This window comes from Saxophila tyrrhenica, assembly GCF_035928015.1.
Source record: "Saxophila tyrrhenica strain CCFEE 5935 chromosome Unknown scaffold_2, whole genome shotgun sequence".
Taxonomy (NCBI): Eukaryota; Fungi; Ascomycota; class Dothideomycetes; order Mycosphaerellales; family Extremaceae; genus Saxophila; species Saxophila tyrrhenica.
Genome location: NW_027041734.1, coordinates 62,339 through 80,537, shown reverse-complemented (window position 1 = coordinate 80,537; position 18,199 = coordinate 62,339). Strand labels below are relative to the sequence as shown.

The 18,199-nt window shown below is 56.3% G+C and overlaps 5 protein-coding genes across 5 annotated transcripts; 2 read left to right on the top strand and 3 right to left on the bottom strand.

Annotated features, from left to right (window-relative positions):
• Positions 1-248: 248 nt before the first annotated feature.
• LTR77_001080 (uncharacterized protein) lies at positions 249-2,405 on the top strand (the record flags this gene model as incomplete). Its single annotated transcript, XM_064798343.1, has 1 exon — positions 249-2,405. The coding sequence occupies one exon, from the start codon at positions 249-251 to the stop codon at positions 2,403-2,405; it is 2,157 nt and encodes a 718-aa protein (XP_064662670.1).
• A 2,038-nt stretch (positions 2,406-4,443) lies between these two features.
• Positions 4,444-8,163, top strand: LTR77_001079 (uncharacterized protein; the record flags this gene model as incomplete). Its single annotated transcript, XM_064798342.1, has 4 exons — positions 4,444-4,468; positions 4,570-5,070; positions 5,672-7,473; positions 7,528-8,163. 4 exons carry the CDS (start codon positions 4,444-4,446, stop codon positions 8,161-8,163), a joined length of 2,964 nt encoding a protein of 987 aa, XP_064662669.1.
• Positions 8,164-8,216: 53 nt separating this feature from the next.
• On the bottom strand, positions 8,217-11,096 carry LTR77_001078 (uncharacterized protein; the record flags this gene model as incomplete). Its single annotated transcript, XM_064798341.1, has 8 exons — positions 8,217-9,171; positions 9,223-9,619; positions 9,667-9,858; positions 9,916-9,988; positions 10,039-10,372; positions 10,514-10,757; positions 10,808-10,912; positions 10,967-11,096. The coding sequence occupies 8 exons, from the start codon at positions 11,094-11,096 to the stop codon at positions 8,217-8,219; spliced, it is 2,430 nt and encodes an 809-aa protein (XP_064662668.1).
• Positions 11,097-11,717: 621 nt separating this feature from the next.
• LTR77_001077 (uncharacterized protein) lies at positions 11,718-15,191 on the bottom strand (the record flags this gene model as incomplete). Its single annotated transcript, XM_064798340.1, has 1 exon — positions 11,718-15,191. The coding sequence occupies one exon, from the start codon at positions 15,189-15,191 to the stop codon at positions 11,718-11,720; it is 3,474 nt and encodes a 1,157-aa protein (XP_064662667.1).
• Positions 15,192-16,706: 1,515 nt separating this feature from the next.
• On the bottom strand, positions 16,707-17,627 carry LTR77_001076 (uncharacterized protein; the record flags this gene model as incomplete). The annotated part of the gene is made up of 1 exon (XM_064798339.1): positions 16,707-17,627. The coding sequence occupies one exon, from the start codon at positions 17,625-17,627 to the stop codon at positions 16,707-16,709; it is 921 nt and encodes a 306-aa protein (XP_064662666.1).
• Between the last annotated feature and the right edge of the window lie 572 nt (positions 17,628-18,199).

Sequence of the window (18,199 nt, the reverse complement as noted above, 5' to 3'; positions counted from 1 at the left end):
ATCTTCCTGTTCGAACGAACTCTCTCTGTTCCATCAACTTATCTTCCTGTGCTCTTTGACCAACTGACTAATGCCCACGTTATTTGGTGGCGCAGAAGATACTCGCGTTTGCCGACCTGAATCTACAACTCCCGCCTAGAATGGTCTTCGCAACCCACACTCGTAGCCGTGAGAAGGCGCAATAGACCAAAGACCAACACCACTTCAGACATCATCAAGATGAACACAGTAGGTTGGAACTTCCTGTAATGCCTTCCTACTTCTTCCACTTGAAGCTTGAGCTCTACCAAACACCTGCAGCGCCCAACAAGAGTCGCCAGCTTGACCTCACGACTGCAAGGACAGCACCATACCTGCCTACACCGGACGCGAACATCTTCAAGACGCGATTGCCGGCTCACAAGACATCAAAGTGGTCTTCATACAGCTTTCCGAGGCGTCCGGACACACCTCATACGAACTCCACCGGGTCTGAGGCTTCTGGTTCACCGCATCAGATACCGCCCAGTGAGTTCGCAGAATCTCACGGCGATGCGCTGCTGCTGCCTGAGCGGACGTTGAACAGGCACAGTGCCCCGAAGTCGCCGGCAGTGGGAACGACGAAGCCAAAGCCATCAAACGAAGCGGCGGCGAGAGACTACCGGTACGACGCCGTGTGCATCGAGAGCATCGATATGGAGAACAGCAAGAGCCAGCAGGTGAAGGGCGGAACGAGCGGGCTTCACACCAAGGCAGCGTACATCCCCTCGGATCCGAAGACCACGGAGGTTGGCTGGGGTGTGGTGCATTTGTATCGCGACACCGAGGAGAGTGCAGTGCTTGAAGATGATGCTGGAGGTCGCAAGAGCTTGGAAAGGGCACGGCAGGACAGCAGCGATCATTTCGATCCGGATGAGTGCACCACGCTCTGCATCCTGGCTGTGCCTTCATGGATGATGCCGTCAGATCTACTGGGCTTTGTGGGTGATCAAGCGAGGGAGGACGTCAGCCACTTCCGCCTCATACGGACTGGAAGGGCGAACAAGTACATGGTGCTGATGAAGTTCCGTTCGCCGAAGCGGGCAAAGGAGTGGCAGAAGGCGTACAACGGACGGCTGTTCAGCGCTGCAGAGCCCGAGAACTGCCATGTCGTCTTCATCAAGAGCGTGGAGTTCCTCTCGTCAGAGTCGGATGAGGTCGAGCAGGAGGGCAAGAGCTTCCCGCAGAACAACCAGCACGATCCTTTCACCCCAGCTCACCACGTCCCATCAAGAGCCGAGAAGAGCCTGTCGAGCAAGCCGCTTGCTCCACCGCCACCGAACCTGCTCGAGCTTCCAACGTGTCCAGTATGTCTGGAACGAATGGACGAGACTAGTGGTCTCCTCACAATCCTCTGCCAGCACGTCTTCCACTGCGCGTGTTTGGAAAAGTGGCGCTTTCCCGGCTCAGGATGTCCGGTCTGCCGCTACACTCAGTCACCCTCATACACATTTCCTTATCCGCGGCCCTCATCATACACCGGTGAAGAAGATGAGCCAGAGCCCATGTGCTCCGTTTGCGCTGAGAACTCCAATGTCAATCTGTGGATCTGCCTCATCTGTGGCAACATTGGCTGCGGTCGCTACGACAGTGCACATGCTTACGCCCACTATGAAGAGACGTCCCACTGCTACGCGATGGACATCAGCACGCAGCATGTCTGGGATTATGCCGGAGATGGTTATGTGCATCGGCTGATCCAGTCGAAGCCGGACTTTTCTTCACAAGCCAAGCAGCCAGGCTCCGCAAGTCTGATCGATGTTGGAGCGGGCAAGTCACGGCACGAGAACGAAGCATACAGGACTGAAGGCGAAGACATGGTGCCGCGGGAGAAGATGGAGAGTATGGCGAACGAATATACATACCTGCTCACCTCCCAGCTCGAAGGGCAACGGCGGTACTTTGAGGAACAGGTCGAGCGTGCTGTCGATAAAGCCACGCAAGCATCCGTCAAAGCTGAAGCAGCCGCGTCCCAAGCGGCGAAGGCATCCGCAGATTTCGAAGCCAGCCAGACCGAGCTCTCCATCGCCCAAACCACTATGACACGACTAGAGAAAGCCCTCGAGAAATGCGAAAAGTCCCGCACCAAATTCGAACAACTCTCTCGCAGCCTCTCCAGCCAACTGCAGGAAGAAAAAACCATCAACTCTGGCCTCCTCGAGCGGATCAAAGCTGCGGACCAGAAGGCGGAAGCTGCAGGGATGGAAGCGGAGAAGGCTAGGCAGGAGAAGAAGGAGCTGGAGGATATGAATCATGATCTGACGAGTTTCATCTCCGGGCAGGAGAAGGTGAAGGAGTTGCAGGCGCAGGGGGAGGAGGTGGAGGAAGGGGGGGTTGGGGTGGTGGAGAGGCCGAAGAGGGGGAAGGGGAAGGGGCGGAAGAAGTGAGGTCTTGCTTGTTGGGGACTGGATGTGCATTCTTGAAGTTAGCGAAGATACCCCAGTATTGACTGTTGCAGCAAAGTATTGATATTCGAAGAAGGGTAGATACAGAAGACTGCCTATGGTGTGCTCTTCCCACAGCGCCGTCATCGTATTGTTCTCTTCATGAAGCACGTGATCATTTCGATTGCCGAAGATCCGCCGCGCACAGACATCATCTATCTCTCTCCCAAGTTGACCGCAGGCGTGCTTCCATTCTTCCAATGCACTGAATCGACCACACTATGGCAACACCCGACACAGCTGTCCCGTCCTGCGTTGGCTCCAATTACGCTCGATCCAGTCCAGGAACGAAGCTCGTGCGATTTGGCGGTGAAGCTCATGGTTGATGCCCAGCGGCATGCTAATGCACTCCACAGACAGCGTAGACGCCGTAGACGCGGGATGCTGTCCACTCGCCGCATTGCTGACCATCGTTTGCGAGCCCAGTGTGATGGCGGATCAACAAGATACTCGACTCAGCACCATCGTGGGCCGGCGAAAGTGGTGGATGAGAATGCCACTTGGCCCTGCAGTGAAGGCTATGCGCTGTCTTCGGTGCTCGAGGACCGATCCTACAGCCCTGCATTGTCGAGCAGACGTTGCCAATGGGACGGTGCCACAGAGACGGTCTACCCACGCACTCTCCAGCACCAAGCAGGGGGTACCGCAACCCCTGCTCTCGTCGTGAGAAGCTCAAAAACACGAGAGCATTATCGTCGTGGCGTTCTCTTGTGTAACCATCGCGCCTTCTCGACCAGGTTGTCGACTCCACTCTCTCGCAGATGCAGCGCTTGGTGGAGAGTTTATTTCATCCGCTGTCGGCAAGGGAGCAATGCACTTTCGCGAGGCCACTCGTGAGTCGTTCTCACGCTCGGGATGCCGGCCGATGAAGAGCTAAAAGTCCCGCCCAATGCTCATCAGCGCCGGAATCGTGGCTTGCCCTGCAGCGCAAGCACCTCACTTGACAACACATACCTGCCTTTACGCTATCAGGCAACCGTTCCTTTCGGTAACACATGGCCATTTCCGGGAAGAATTGAATGGACGACTGAACTGCACGAGCGATCCACAGCACTTTGACGATGAGTGGAAGTGAATGTTCTCACGCACGGTGACCGCTGCCCTCCATTACACGACATTCCCGACAAGCTGTCTCCTGCCACGAGCCTTCATGATCTTCTTCGAAGTGCGGTGGCACAGCTATGATCTGCACCTTTGACGTGGTCGACGTCTGCAGTAGCCTTCTCTTCCAATTCTCCTAGCGCTCAAGCACTGACATGGCTAACCGCATAGAATTCTCCTGTGGAGCTCAACGTTCATGCTCCAACACCCGCAGTCTTCTGAAGCAACCTTGACCGTGGAGTGATGCACAACATCACGTCCAGCCTTGACTGGCCTGCTGCAAGTGTACCTGACGCACTGACTCCGCACAAGATGTGTTTCGTGCTGCAACATTTTTGCCCGTCGGTGGTTCGAAATCCTGGGCATCCTGATCTGCACCGGGAGGTGGTTGTTACCCTGCGGAGCTCATGCTCGATCTTCAACCTCCTCTGGTGGAACTGCACGCCAGCTCATCACTATGGGGCCTGGCTCCCGGTAGGCTTGGGATAGCCGGTGCAGCACTCTGCGGTCCCATTCCAATGGCATGGTCTCAAGAAAACGCACCCTCTCACCGGTGCCCTCTCGGGTGGGATGCCTTTCATGCTTCATGTCTGTTCAAGATTCATATACCGCTGTCTCTGTTTTCGTCTTTCTGCAAGCGTCGACCATTCGTAGCATTTCCTTTGCTTGACATCTCCCCGTAGAGTCATCCACCTGCACACATCGCTCTCTTCGCCCACTAGGCGTCGCCATACACCGGCTCTTCAACTGCTGTGCAACGCCAGCGTACGGCTTTCAACGCCTTCTATCAGCACGTTGCCGCATTCGACCGCCGGACAGCAACCAAACGACCAATCTCCCTCCGCCACACTGTACTGGACCGAGTCCGATTGGAGTGAACATGTTCTATCGGATGTATCTCTCAAGTACGTTGACGCTCAACGATCCCATATCAGATATGCCGGCAGATACATCAGAATATCAAACATCGTTGAGCGGATTTGGCTGACATTTCTGCCCAACACAGGCCTCTGTCAACGTCGGCAATGGTCCGATCCCGTCTATGAACCCTACCACACGCGCAGCGGCTACTTCTGCAAGGCCATCGTCAACAACCGGGAGTATGTCACAGATCATCCGTACGAGACAGAAGAGCTGGCACGGGATGCAGCAGCGATGAACGCCTTCATGATCTGCCGCAGTTTCTCATCCAATGATGGCTACTATCCCGGCCAACGACCCGGGCAGCGGTCGGCCAATGGCGTTGCTCAAGGCGTGCCGGTGCCGATCGGTAGCGGGAGGAAAGTCAAAGTCAATCGGATATCGGCCAGCAGCTACGACAGCAACGCCTCTGACGAGAGCACGACGAGTGGTGAGACCAGCCCCACGAAGAGCGAGGAAGACGTCTTCGAGGACCAGATGCGTCAGGCTGCTGGCGGGGCGTTCGAGAACCAACTGCGACAGGCTACGCCGCACATGCCGAAGCCGGTTGCGAGGCAGCGGAACGATGTCGAGCATCAGTACATCTGTCGGTGTCGACGGGCGCCGGTGCATTCCTATGGACGCTGCCAGTGGTGCCTGAGGGAAACCTGGTACGCATGATGAAAAGAAGCATTGCCTGCGTCATCGCTGCATAGCATGTTGCATGGCCGCAACGCAATTCTGGGCGTTCGAGGAGGCCGCGAGGCTTAATGATGATATGACGATACGGACGATTTGATGATGGTTCCTTTCCAATTCAATTCATACGGTGCCCGGATCGCTGGATTCAGAACAGCACTGGTGCGATAGAAAAGTTCCGACGGATGTGACGATACTGTCGCTATGTTTGCATTTAGATTGTGGTGTCATGGATGTGGTGTCATGGAGGCATGGCGGAGGTTCGCATCTCACGATTTGGGTTCTCAGCTCTAGCATGTGCAATGAGAGGTTCAGTATCTTACTGCGTCCATCCCTTCATCCATTTTTCTCTTGGCGCTCAATTCTGTCGCCTCTCAATTGTATTGCCAGCCTTGCTGTACGTCGGCGTCCAAAACCAGCTCTGCGGCACAGTCTGGCGTGACCTCGAGCCTTGTTGAGCTTCGCTCGCGTCGATTCTCTTTACTTTCATATCACTGACAACATGCCAGATCGCATTGCATTACCAGTAGCTAGATCGCAGCTACCGGCAAAAACACAACTAACAGCAACAAATTCTCAGCCTGTTCCAAAATGCATGGCACTATCGAGCAATGGTTCCGAATGCCCACGAGTGCCCACTCACCACAGCTACAAGAACTGTTCGAAGCACCACGGAGAGAAACAAGGGCTCCACAAACGATACAAAGCACGGCAAGCAAGCTATGAGGCCATCCACACCGACGATAACACAACGGCCACGGATGATCTGAGACGCAAGCTGGAATTTGGTCGTGAAGTACTGGAGCTCCGGGATGAGACCAACCGCCGATTTTACAATACTGAAGCAACGAATCGTGGCCATATCAGATGGATTCTGAAGTTGAAGCACGAACTACAGACCTTGGAAAATAAGATCAAAACGGCAGAGCCCACTCTAGAAGCGAGAGAAGAAGCTCCGAGTGTCTACCGCTCTCTCTTGGATCCCAAAGTGCCTGAGTCGGAACTTGCGCATCTGCCGCAAGATAGTCCTGTGCGGGTCCTGAGGACAGAAAGAAAGAAGTTTAGAGATGCGATGATCTCGCGGATCTACGAGCTGTATCCGTCACTGAACGACTCACAGAACACCGTCGCAGACCCGGATACTGGGTCAAAGCGACAACCGGGCACAGGAGACTTTGTCATCCGCTACGTCTTTCGAGAGTATCTGCTGTTCCGGGCTGACAGCGACGTCCTCTATCTGGCAAGCAAAGTCAACGGCATCGATGAATTTCTCAGAGACTACTCTTGCGGTGACTTGCACGAGTATATCAAGTTTTGGGAGAGGCGTGGTGAGAAAGATACTCTATGGCTTCTACGTGACGCTATTTGCGACTACTTATTACCTCCAGACGCTTCCTCGATATTGGGAAAGCCGGTGGCGACTGACGACGAGCAGAGAACGATGACACGTGAAGCATGGGACATCCTCTGGGTGTGCTTCTCTGATCTGTGCCACTGGTCCAGCTTTGAACTATTTTGCGGAAACTTCGCCGACTGCTGCCTTGTTAAGAAGCTCATAGCTTTGGGCAGATTTGGGCAAGGAGAGCAAGGTCTATTAAATGCCGGAGACGACATCTCGCAGAAGTGTCAGCTTGCAGTTCTACAAGGCTTTATCGCCATCGCGAAGCGCCAGTCGGATCCTGGCGAGCCCACCATATTAATTCTGGATGAGGTCAAGCACGACATTCAAGCCCGCTGCTACGTCGTTGGAAGGATGGCGAAAGATCTTCCTCTCGCAGACAAGCTCATCCAAGCACTGCTCAGGCGGGTTGCGAGATACATCGTCGTTGTCTGCAATGGTACAAAACCTTATAGCTTCCAGTCAAGCGAACCCGTTCACGCCAATGCGCCGGAGGAAGATGCATGGGTCAGGAAGATCAGGCCTGTATCCGATAGAACAGAGGGCGACACAGCGGAGTGGAAGATAGACTGGACTATCGAAGGTATCCGGAGTGATATGAGAACAATCACCAATATACGCGATCGAAACATGCGCTACGACTGGTTCGAGATCATCATCATCGACCGCACGCCCAATCGCCCTTTCACGCTCCTCGACGAGGTGGCAAGGTTGCTCCTCGAACTTTCAGGAAGTTCATTCGAAGAGATCGTTAACAGCATAGTCACTGAGCACTATCCAGAGGACGAACAGCAGCAGGTTCTTTCCGCAATCACCTTTCCAGACCGGGGTTCCGTACTCACGGTTTCAGCCTTACACTATGAAGGCTCAAGGATCAGGGCATGGGATGATGCCAATGATACACGACTACGAGTCCGTGCTATTGTGACAGGCCCGCAGCGCAGAACTGATATCCTGACGGTGTAGAGAATCGTCGACAACATGGAAGCCAACGGAATCGTCTCAGCTATCACAGAGTTCGAACAGCCGCAAGCCCGTCCCGTCGTACTGCCAGGAGCAGATGGATTAGCGGACCTCTACTTCGACTATGACCACGGTCCCATCGACCAAGCCGCTCTGCAACGATCAGTCGTGATGGCTGCAGATGTACCACAATCCAGCCATGCCCTACTCGACTTCGCCATCAGGCAACATGCCAAAGCTCCCAACTGCATCTTCACCCGCGGCAGGATCCACCTCCATTACTGCGCCTGGCCAATGCCGGCCTTGCCACGCCACGACCTTCTCCCGAACTTCTGTACTGTTGTAGGTCGCATGTACCGCTGGAAATACCTACCTTTCGACTGGCCGCTGGTTTCTCATTGCTGGCAATACATGTTGCATAACGAGATGGGTAGGCGCTTTCCCTTTGTGTGCTTCTTCCGAACAACTTTCGTCATGTATGCTGCGGATGTGGTAGAAGCGGAGAGGAATACGGCAGCTATGCTTGAGGTTGCGAAGAAGCATGGCTGGAAGTTGTCGATCCCGCCTCCGGAGAGTTGGACTAGCGATATCAGTGAACTCGGTCTCGATAGGTTGTGGGAAGGCATTATGCCGCGGTGATTGCTAAATGAAACTTCCAAGATCTCATCATGTCTCTCTCAGCTATCATATCTTTAACCCAACGGACTGAACGAAGCAGTCCCCTGAACATCCCGGCTCGAGAACCCGGCCATGACACTAATACTCCCCTGCCCAATCGTCCACTGCTGCGTCACAACATCCCAGTAACTCACGTCCCTCCTCGTGAGATCGAACCTCACCTCCCGACTTTCGCCCGGCTGCAACATCATCTTCTCGAACCCTCGCAGCACCTGCCGGGGCGTCGTATCTTGGTTCGCCGGCTGCGGCAAGCCGAGATAGACCTGCGGTACCGCTGCGCCGGCCACGGAGCCGGTGTTCGACACGGTGGCGGTGACGCAGTAGAGTTTCTCCCAGAGTGCTGGGTTGCCGCCGGGAACGATCTGCTGGGCCGGTGGTGTGGCGGAGAGGTCTAAGGCGCTTGCGTATGGTTGGACAGAGACAGAGCCCATGGAGAAGGTGGTGTAGGAGAGGCCGTAGCCGAATTCGTATTGGACGGATTGGTTGACGTAGTCGAAATATCCTGCCCTTATGGTCAGCGGGAGCGAGTACTTAAGCTTACGATAGTCAACAAGCAATCTCTCCTTGAAGTCAGACTGCCAAGCATTAGGGTCCTGGGTATTGAGCAAAGCCGTAGAGTTCGTAATGTCGGCGAATGAGTAATCATCCTCATGTTTGGCAATGGTATACGGCAGATGACCACTCGGATTCATATCACCCCACAGGATATCAACAATAGAGTTGCCGACCTGCTCGCCCGGGTAGTGCGCAGCAAGGATGGCAGTGACGTTCGGATGATCAGCGAAAGGCAGGACATTCAAGCCACCGCTGTGCGTGATGACGACAGTGTTTGGACACTGGGATGCTACGCTTTCGACGAGGGCGGTGCCGTTCCAGTCCACGAGAAGCGAGGGCCGATCGTAGCCTTCCGTGGCCCAGGTCTTGAGGAAGACGAGGCAGACTTCTGGTGGACGAGGAAAGAGTATGTCGCTGTGAAAACGTCAGTAGCTGCTCGTATCAGCACGGAAATGGGATATTTACAAGCCACCACTGTCAATGACAAGGGTGTTGTTGAGCACGTATTGCACCAACGCCTTCTCGTCGTAAGACGCCACTTTCTGCTTGATCGCATCCAGTGGGTTCACAACGTAGGTCATGCGAGCAGTTCCTGACCCGCCACCGATTGGGAGAACCCCAATATCGTATCCGATGTTCTGGAGATCGGGATCACTGCCAAAGTATAGACCGATGGTAATATCTGCAGCATCATTGCCAAAGACGCCGACGTTTTTCGGCGTCTTCAGTGGCAAGGTGTTATTGGTATTCTTGAGCAGGACTGTGCCCGCTGCCCCGAGCTCGCGGATGAGATGGGAGTGGTCGTCGCGGACGTCGATGTCGGATTGGTTTCCAAGGTTGAAGGTGTAGTTGTAGTCGGATACTGCGTACGTTAGCAGCGAACCCATCAAGCAATATGAGGGCACCTACCGCTATTTCCGGCGAGCGCGGGTTCGCTTGCGTCAATCATGGGATACGAAGTCTGCTGGAACTGGAAGTAGGGTGTCATGATCCTTCGACACATGTCGTTCGCTCGTTCGAGAGGCAGACTGCCGTTGTTGACGCTCTTGGTGATGTTGCCACCGAAGAACGAAGGGCCTCCTGGCGTGAAGCCGATCGTGCCTTTCCCTTCGCATCAGTACAAGCGAGAGTCGGCGAGAAGCTCCTATGCTGGCTCACCTGGCATGTCCATGTCCTCGCCTGCAAGGATCGCCGGATAGCCCGAATGCGTGGCGCCCCAATCAGACATGATCTATGACTTTTCAGCACTCGTTCCGACCCTGCGCGACGCAACTGACGTACGTATCCCTGGAATCCAAGCTCATCCTTTAGGAGACCATTCTGCGTCTTGCTGTTCTGGCACCCATACGAACCATTGATGCGGTTGTACGAGCACATCATGGAGGCCACCCCAGCTTTGACGGCGTTTTGGAAAGGCCAGAGGTAGACTTCGTGCATGGTCCGATCGTCGATGTTGGAAGAGACCGCTTCGATCGTCTTGCCGTCTTCGTTCTCACTGGGGTTGCGCTGGGTCTCTTGTTCGTTGCCGATATAATCTTGCAACTCGTCAGCACTAGAAGCGATGGTGATGTTTGACGGATGACCGTACGCTTCGCACAAGCCTGTAGACCGTTCTCTTGCAGCCCGTCAATGGTCTGTTGTACGTTAGCCTTACTGTCCTCACCATCTGAATACCAAAAGGCTCCTGACCTCCTCAAATAACACCCCAGTCAGATAAGGATCCGGCGAGAACCCCTCCCAATTCCTCCCACCATACCCGCTCCGTCCCAGCGGTCCCGCCACAGGCCCAAGAATGACATGCGCACCCTTCGCCTTGAACTCTGCACCTAGTTCTTGCCCTCGCTGCCGGGCAAGATCCCTATCCCAGGCGGCTGCAACTGTGATTCCTGCCGGGAACGCAGAAGCGAAGTCCGCTTGTCTGATGGCGAGAGGGCCGTCCATGAGGCAGAGCCCTTCGAAGCCTAGGCGCGGGATGGCAGGGATGTTGCCTGTGCATGGTCCTGCTACATGTCAGAGCGAGACTGCAAGAAGGCGTCAATGGGATAAGTACCAGTCTCGCCGGTCACCAGCATTGTCTTCTCCTGAAGCGTCAGTTGGTCCACGAAGTCAGATGCCTGCTGGAAGGCTGCGTCCCAGCCTAGGCCTATTGCGTTGGCTAAACGAACATGTCAGTACGCTCTCGCTCCTCTTGCTACCACTGGATACATACGCGAAGGATAAACCGGCGGACTGCTGGTGAACTTCGAATGCATCCACGGCGGACCAGAAATCATCGAAGCATTTTGTCCGTAAGCAAAGCCAGTCGCAGCAAGCAGAGCTGCCGCCGTACGCATCTTCATTCTTGAAGCACTCATGGCGGACAAGATGGACGTAGAAGTGATAGAGTACTCCCTACCTGCTTGTACCCACCACGCAGAAGAGCTACGCACTCCGCGAGCTGTGCAGAGCGTTATATACCATACCGACCCCAGGTTCCGGCATCTCTACCTTACACTCTAATCACGATGCCACACACCCCTCGCTCGCCTGCAGACGAAAGTGGAGGTCGTCGCATCGCTGGCATCGGCCCTCCTCCCACGTTCAGCACCAAGAGCGAGCGGTGCTTGCGGGGAAGCCTTTCGAAAGCATGATGATGCTTGAGAACAAGCTTGTTCCTGCTGATCGTCGTCGTCTTCGCAAGGCACGCGTACCGGACCTTCCTAGTTGTGCGGTTTTGGTGAGAGGCATGAAGAAGGTGAGGTCGGGTGTCGGAGCCTTGCGAGACAACCCCAGGAGACACACTCGGGACAATTGCTACCGAGCAGAGACGCGAACCTCGTGAAAAGACTCGGGATAATTGCTACCGACCAGTACTGCAAACACACTGGAAGCACAGGGGACAATGAGCAGTTCATGGCCAACGCAGAGAGGCGTAGCGTAGGTCTGTGTTCTTCGTGTTGCTTGTGCTAGGAGGCACTCTCTCACTGCTGCGCAACCCCAACCCTCCACCGATCAATCGCAGCCTTCTGCTTCGGATCCAGTCCCTCCTCATCCAGTCCTCCCATCATCCCCATGCCTCCCATCCCCATCATCCCTCCCGCACCTCCAGCCCCCATCATCATCCCCTGATTCTGCGCAAAACTCGCATACGTCCCGCCCCCATTCATCATCGCATTACTGAACCCGTTGATGCCCTGCCCCATCCCACCGCCGCCGTGCCCACCGTGGAGGGCGTGGTAGGCGGCTGGGTTGCGCATTGCTTGCTGTTGCTGTTGCTGTTGCTGTTGCATTTGCATCATAGCCATCTGCTGCTGTTGTTGCTGCTGTTGGTAAGGGTTGTACGCGGACATCATACCCGGCGTTCCTGCGTAGCCGTACCCGTTCATGCCAGGGTTGGGGGAGAAGTAGCCGCTCATGGCCCCCATGGGCGAAGGCTGCGGTTGGACGCCGCCCATGCCGTTGTTGTAGGTTCCTGCCGCGAAGCCTCCCGAAGGAGCGCGGCTGTTGTGCTGCTGACCGAGCAGTCCGCCTGAATTCGGGGCGTACATGGCTTGTTGCTTTGAGTCGACGAGCGGCATGCCGAGACCAGCGGAGTTGGTGTTGGTGGCCTGCAGTTGATTGCGGTGCCGGGCTTGGATGCGTTCGTTGGAGTGCAGGAGGGAGCCTTGCGCGGGCTCGTAGGTTTTGGAGGCGGTGCGTTGGCCGACGGGGTTGGAGGTGAGGAGGTTGGCGAAGCTGTTGCGGGATTGTAGACCGGGGCGGTCGGCGGATGAGCCGCTGACGTTGCGCTCGCCGCCGGCTTCACGTTCGCGCTGCAGGCGGGCTCGCCGTTGGCCGAGTGTTTCTTCTTCGTCTCGTGGTGGAGCACCGGCAGCTGCTTCGCCGTTCTCATCCTTCACGTCCAGGCCGCCGAATTGACTCATCACGTCGTCGACTAGCCTACTCACCGGCCTCGAGCCCGACTTCTCATCGCCAGTGATATCCGCAAGCGCGCCATCCAGCTCTCGCTTCGTCCTCAACCTCCGCAACCTCTCGCCCAGCGTCTCCCCCGCATGCTCATCTTCTTCCTCTCCGCCATTCTCCTCTGCCTCCACCTCCGCAGCAAGATTCAACTGCGACGCACTCGCCATCGGCATCCTCCCTCTACCCGGCGAAACCCCTCTCAACCTATTCCTGCGATTGCTCAACGGCTCACTATCCTCCATCAGCCGCTTCTCCATTAGCCCCAGCGGCCGATCCCAGTCCTTCCCATCATTCATCTTCCGCGCAGTCGCACCGTCCTTGCCCGGGAAGAGCATCCCAAGCGGCACGTCCTCGTCGTTCTTGTCCATGTCTGCTTCCAGCGCTCGCTGGTGCGGGTCCTCCCACGCCAGAGCGATGCGCTGTTGTTGGCGTTTGCGCTTGCTGATCTCCTCCACGGCGTCCAGCTCGAGCAGCGTACTATGCATGCCTCGCGGGAACGCCGTGGCGGCAGTCCTGTTTCGCGACTTCAACTGCATCTTGCGGACTTGAAGCTCGGCGAGTAGAGTGCTGGGCTGGACAAAGACGGGCTCGCCTTCTTCCGCATCTTCTTGCGTCTCCAGTTCCTTGAAGTCCTCATCAATTTGATCTGCGTCATCGAGCTTGTAGCCGCTGCTCATTACGGTGGGAGCTCTCGACACTCGACGGTCGTCGTCCATCTCTACCTCATCGGCATTCTGCGCCGATGCAATGAGACCAGACTGTCGATTGCCCTCCCTGAGTTCAGACGCCGGCGTCTGCACGCGACCATCCTGCTCAAGCTGCGTGCCCATGCTCAACTGACTCTGCCGCTTCCGCAGCTTATTCCCACCCTCAGTGAACTCCGTCATGATGCTACCCCGGCTGTTGCGTTTCTTCAATGTGTCGGTGAGCTGGTCGTTGCTTGTGGCCCGTCTGAGCAAAGCTCCAATACTACTGCTTCGTCTCTTTTTGATTTTCTTTTGCTCGGGTGAGGGTGCGCTTCCGAGCGTTGCCGTGCTCTTCCTTGCTATGTGTTCCATGGAGTACACCGAGCTCCGCACATCGCCCGCGAATGGATGATCGGTGAAAGCGTGGATGGGTGCTGTAGCAGAAGCGGCGAGAATATCGTCCAGTGTCGCAACAGCGGACTCCGACTTGACCTCCACATCATGCTGTACCGGCTGGTGCTCAAAGTACATGTTCGCCCTCAGTTGGGGTGGCAGATTGCTCATGTTGCCGCTCATACGCTCGTTCAGGAACGCTTTGTGTATGGCGTCGGATGATCCAGAAGCATTCCTGCTGTGTCCTCGAGAACCTCCCCCCTCCTGCGCCAGCCATGGTGCTCCTGCTCTATCATTATCAGGCATTACGCCCAGCATTTGAGACCTCCTCTTAGCCTGGACGTCTGCTGAAGGCAGCTGCGAGAGCCTCTTAGGCAGGTTCAGCATTCTGGGTACCGGGGCTGGATAGTAGACCATGTCCTCTTCAGGTGGTGGAGGTGCAAATGAAACGGGCCGGTCGTGTGCGGTCCTCAGCATCGAAGCAGCTTCTTCGGACATGCCTCCCGACACGCTGCGAGCAGACACACGGCGGACCTCGTTGCCCGCCTCATCCACCGCAACGTACTCATCCGTGTCGGGGGAGAAGTGCACGCCATCAAAGTCTTTGAACGCTAGTTGCGCCTCACGGTATGTATCTGTCGACGAAGGTCGCCGTGGTCCCATCTCGTCCCCTCCAACTCCCAACTGCTGCAACGCGTCTTCACGATGCATCTGCGCCGGGTCTTTCGGTGGCGAAGGCGGCACGTGCTCTAATGATTGTGCGATTTGTCCAGCAATCTGGTCGTACCTGTGTCCGAACGAAGTCTGCGAAACATCTCGCGAGCGGTCCATTGGTCCGCCTGCTGCGGTCTGTAGCATATCTTGATCCTCCTCCTCTTCGTGCACACTGAAGCTCGGCCGCAGTGGTGAGTCCAGCGGTCGGCCCTCTTGCAACGGCTCGCTGACCTGCGCGAGACGCGATGTCTTTGATCCAGATTGTACTCGACTGAGAGAAGCATGCGGCCAGGACTCCGTTGGCGACCCGACAGGTGAAGTGACATATCCGTTTGGCGAATACCCTCCTCCCCTTGCAGCCGCATTGACCCCATGCGAACTGCTCCTGCTACTCCTCGTGCTCAATCCGCGCTCCAGCATCGTCGGTTTTGATCCGCCATATCTTGCCACGCCATACGAATTGCTCCTGCTGCTGGCGTTGCTCCCCACCCGTCCCATGCCCGGTCGTGTGTCGCCATAGTTCGACGACGCGACCGAGTTGCCGCGACTCAGCCGCCGAATCTCCTCGCCCAAATCGCTGCCATTCGAACTCATCCTCTCGGCCGTGCGTTCGAGTCTCACGACGTTCTTGACCTTGGAAGCGGGCAAGTGAAGAGTTGGTGTTGGAGACAACATGACCGCGGCGGATGTGCCCGCCATTTTCTAAAAACAGACGCGTCACAAACGGTTCGCCGTCGACAGGGTCTTTCGCGAGATCTCGGTTCTTGGGTCGCGTTTAAGAAAACATCCTGGGTCTTAACACGAGCACACGCGACGGCGAGATATGAGTGGAATATCAGACCAACAGCAGACAACACGAATCCTTCTAACTACCTGCTAGGCTATCGCGCTGCAATCTTTATTATCTATCTACTAGCACTTTCAACACACGGCCACAAATTTCCGGTCCTTAGCGAAAGCGCCCTTCCTAATGTCACGCTCCTGTCGCCCAGCCCTTCTAAATTCCTTTGCTCGTCCATTGACCGATTGACTGCGCCTACTTGTCTGTATCCACACGCTCGTTTATCTTGCTACAAGCTGTCACAAGTAGCTCTTTACGAAGCCTTTGACGTCTTCCATTTTGGCGAGTCAAGTGAGTTGTATACAGCTGCAGCAAGAACTCCACGTGGCATGGGCTTCCTGTCTGGATGAAGGGCGGCTCATTGGACCAAGACAACTATCGCACTATACACTATGTGTGCTGCGCCCCGGAAGACGGCCAGGAGCCTTACGGAAGGACATTGCCGAGTCCATACTTGGACTTGAATGGATGGAGGCCGCTTGATGGGAGACGACCTCCAGTGGTATGGCCTCGCCTACAATGTCAGGGGCGTCTTTCATGCGGATAGCGGGGGAACCTGGAAAGACAGCAGCGAACGGCCCAAAGCTGAGGGATTGCAGAGGCAATTTCCTCTGTCATGTGCTTGCACTAATTGCTTGCCTCATTCCTGACTGATATGTGGCCGGCAAGCTCTCCAGACGGAGAGACGGGAGAACTTCGTCGACCGTGCCGACTCGACCGCGGCCCTGAAGGCAGGTATTCTCCATCTTCGATCAATTGGTGGTGGCAGTGTACATCCCACCACCATCCACTCCATCTACGTGCAGCCACTCGCAGCGAAGTCTTGCAACTTACTGGACGACTCCAACACTCCACTAGCTGGCTCTTGCGCCAGCATGGACACAGACCGACAGAATGCTCTCGTCCCCACGACAACGAAGTACAGTACTCCATCAAGCTCGAACAAGGCGCAGCGTCCCCGTCCGCACGGGTTCCGCCTTTGATCGAACGAGAACGGACACCCCGCCATCCTCCGCCTGCTCAAAAGCCGTTGAGGAGGTCTGCAAGATGACTCCATCGATGTCTTTTACGCGAGCAAGGCACTTGAATCGCCTTGATCGTAGGACTGTCGATCTCAGACGTGCACTCTGCTCCAGCCTTTTGTCTGGACAGCAGCTGCAAACTTACCGTTCGTGATCAGTCGCGGATCCGGACAAGGGCTGGAATTAAATCGTCCAATGTTGAATTGGCCATGTAAGCTGTGTTCTCCCCTATTCTCTATACTCCCTCCCACCCATCAATGATCGACTCCAGCTGCCAACGGCCGGATCCCAGAGCATGCTTCGCCGGCAAAGCACCCTCTTCCCCCAAACGACACCCTTCACTACCCTCACTCACAGATACCCCCCCATCCCGCCACAAACATCGACACTCTCATACTCCAGCCCGTACCCATCACCCTCCGGAATGATCCGATAGTAGAAGTTCGCCGTGTCGTCGGTCTCCTGGAACCCGATGTAATCCGCCATGTTCTCCGGATCGTTCCGGTCCGCGCGGTCGGCCCAGTCGTCCGCGATGGCGTACGAGGCCTGCGACATGTGGTCCTGTGTCAGCAAGGACGGCTGGCGCGAGGTGAAGGAGATTTTGAACCCGGGTCCGTCGTGGCCTTGGCGCTTGCTGTGTTCGGGGTTGGTGGATGAGAAGGAGGTGGAGGGAGGAGAGATGCGCACGTGGCCGTTGCCGGAGCCGAAGTCGGCGTAGTGGAGGTCGACGGTGTGGTTGCCGTGTCTGAAGTTCTTGACGTGGGCATGGTCCAGCATGGGAAGGTGGGTGGAGGAGGCGTCGTGCGGTGCGAGGGGCACGGAAGAGACGCCGTCATGCTCGAAGCCGAGCCCCGCGAAAGTGCTGTGGACGTGGTCGGCGAGCAGCAGCGGCGAGGATCGCTTCTCCGTGTCTTGGGTAGGGGCAGGATCGGCCCCGCTCCCCGTCGCGACAAAGATGGACAGCACGACCGGGCCGACGATCAGGGCGATGCTGGAGCAGTCGTTGGTGCCGATGCCGCCGATGCCGTGGTCGCGCAGGATGCGGCAGACGCCGAAGGCGCTGAGGCCGGCAGTGCTGGCGTAGACGACGCGGGAGCTGCTTGTGCCGATGGTGGAGAGGACGGTATTGATCACGTCGCAGCCCTCTTCGCGGACGACGAGGCCGTGCGGCAGAGCGATGTCGTAGGAGACGACGTCGGGTCTGGTTCGGGATGGGATGGCGTAGGCGGTGTCGAGCGCGAGCCACGCCGCTGCAGCAGGAGGAATCTTCATCTTGAAGGTTGAACGTTGAGTGAAAGAGCAAAGTACTCTCGATTGCTTCAAGTGTGGGCGGTTCTTATATGGGAAATGGACCTACCTTGTCCCTCCAGGCATCCTTTCGTGACCATCTGGGGGCCACCATAAGGGATGCCCTGCGTGACACTGCCTCATATCCTCGAATCGGACTCGCCATACCTTCATGGAGACGACCTTGACCAACGACTAGCCGGCACACGAAGGCAGGCCAAGGGCATCCGAGGAGTGGTCGTCCACAACAGCGAAGTGATTGGCAATCCTGCCTAGAGAATTCATAAGGAGGAAGCGGCTCAAGTCGTACGTTGTGGAACTGGACAAAGAAGTTCCTTCTCAGCCTACACCCGCGTGGATGAGGCTGCACGAGAACTGGTGATGGCCCCCACAGGCTGGCTTTGTGAGGCGTGCCCTTTACGAAGGGGTTTGTCCTCTGAACTTTGAGAAATCGCTGTGATCCGGACCAACCCCGGGCAGCAGGAGCTCGTGACGCCTTCGCACGGAGGGCGACGGCGACGGCGATGGATGCTGGGAGCCCGTAGCCGGGAAGACTG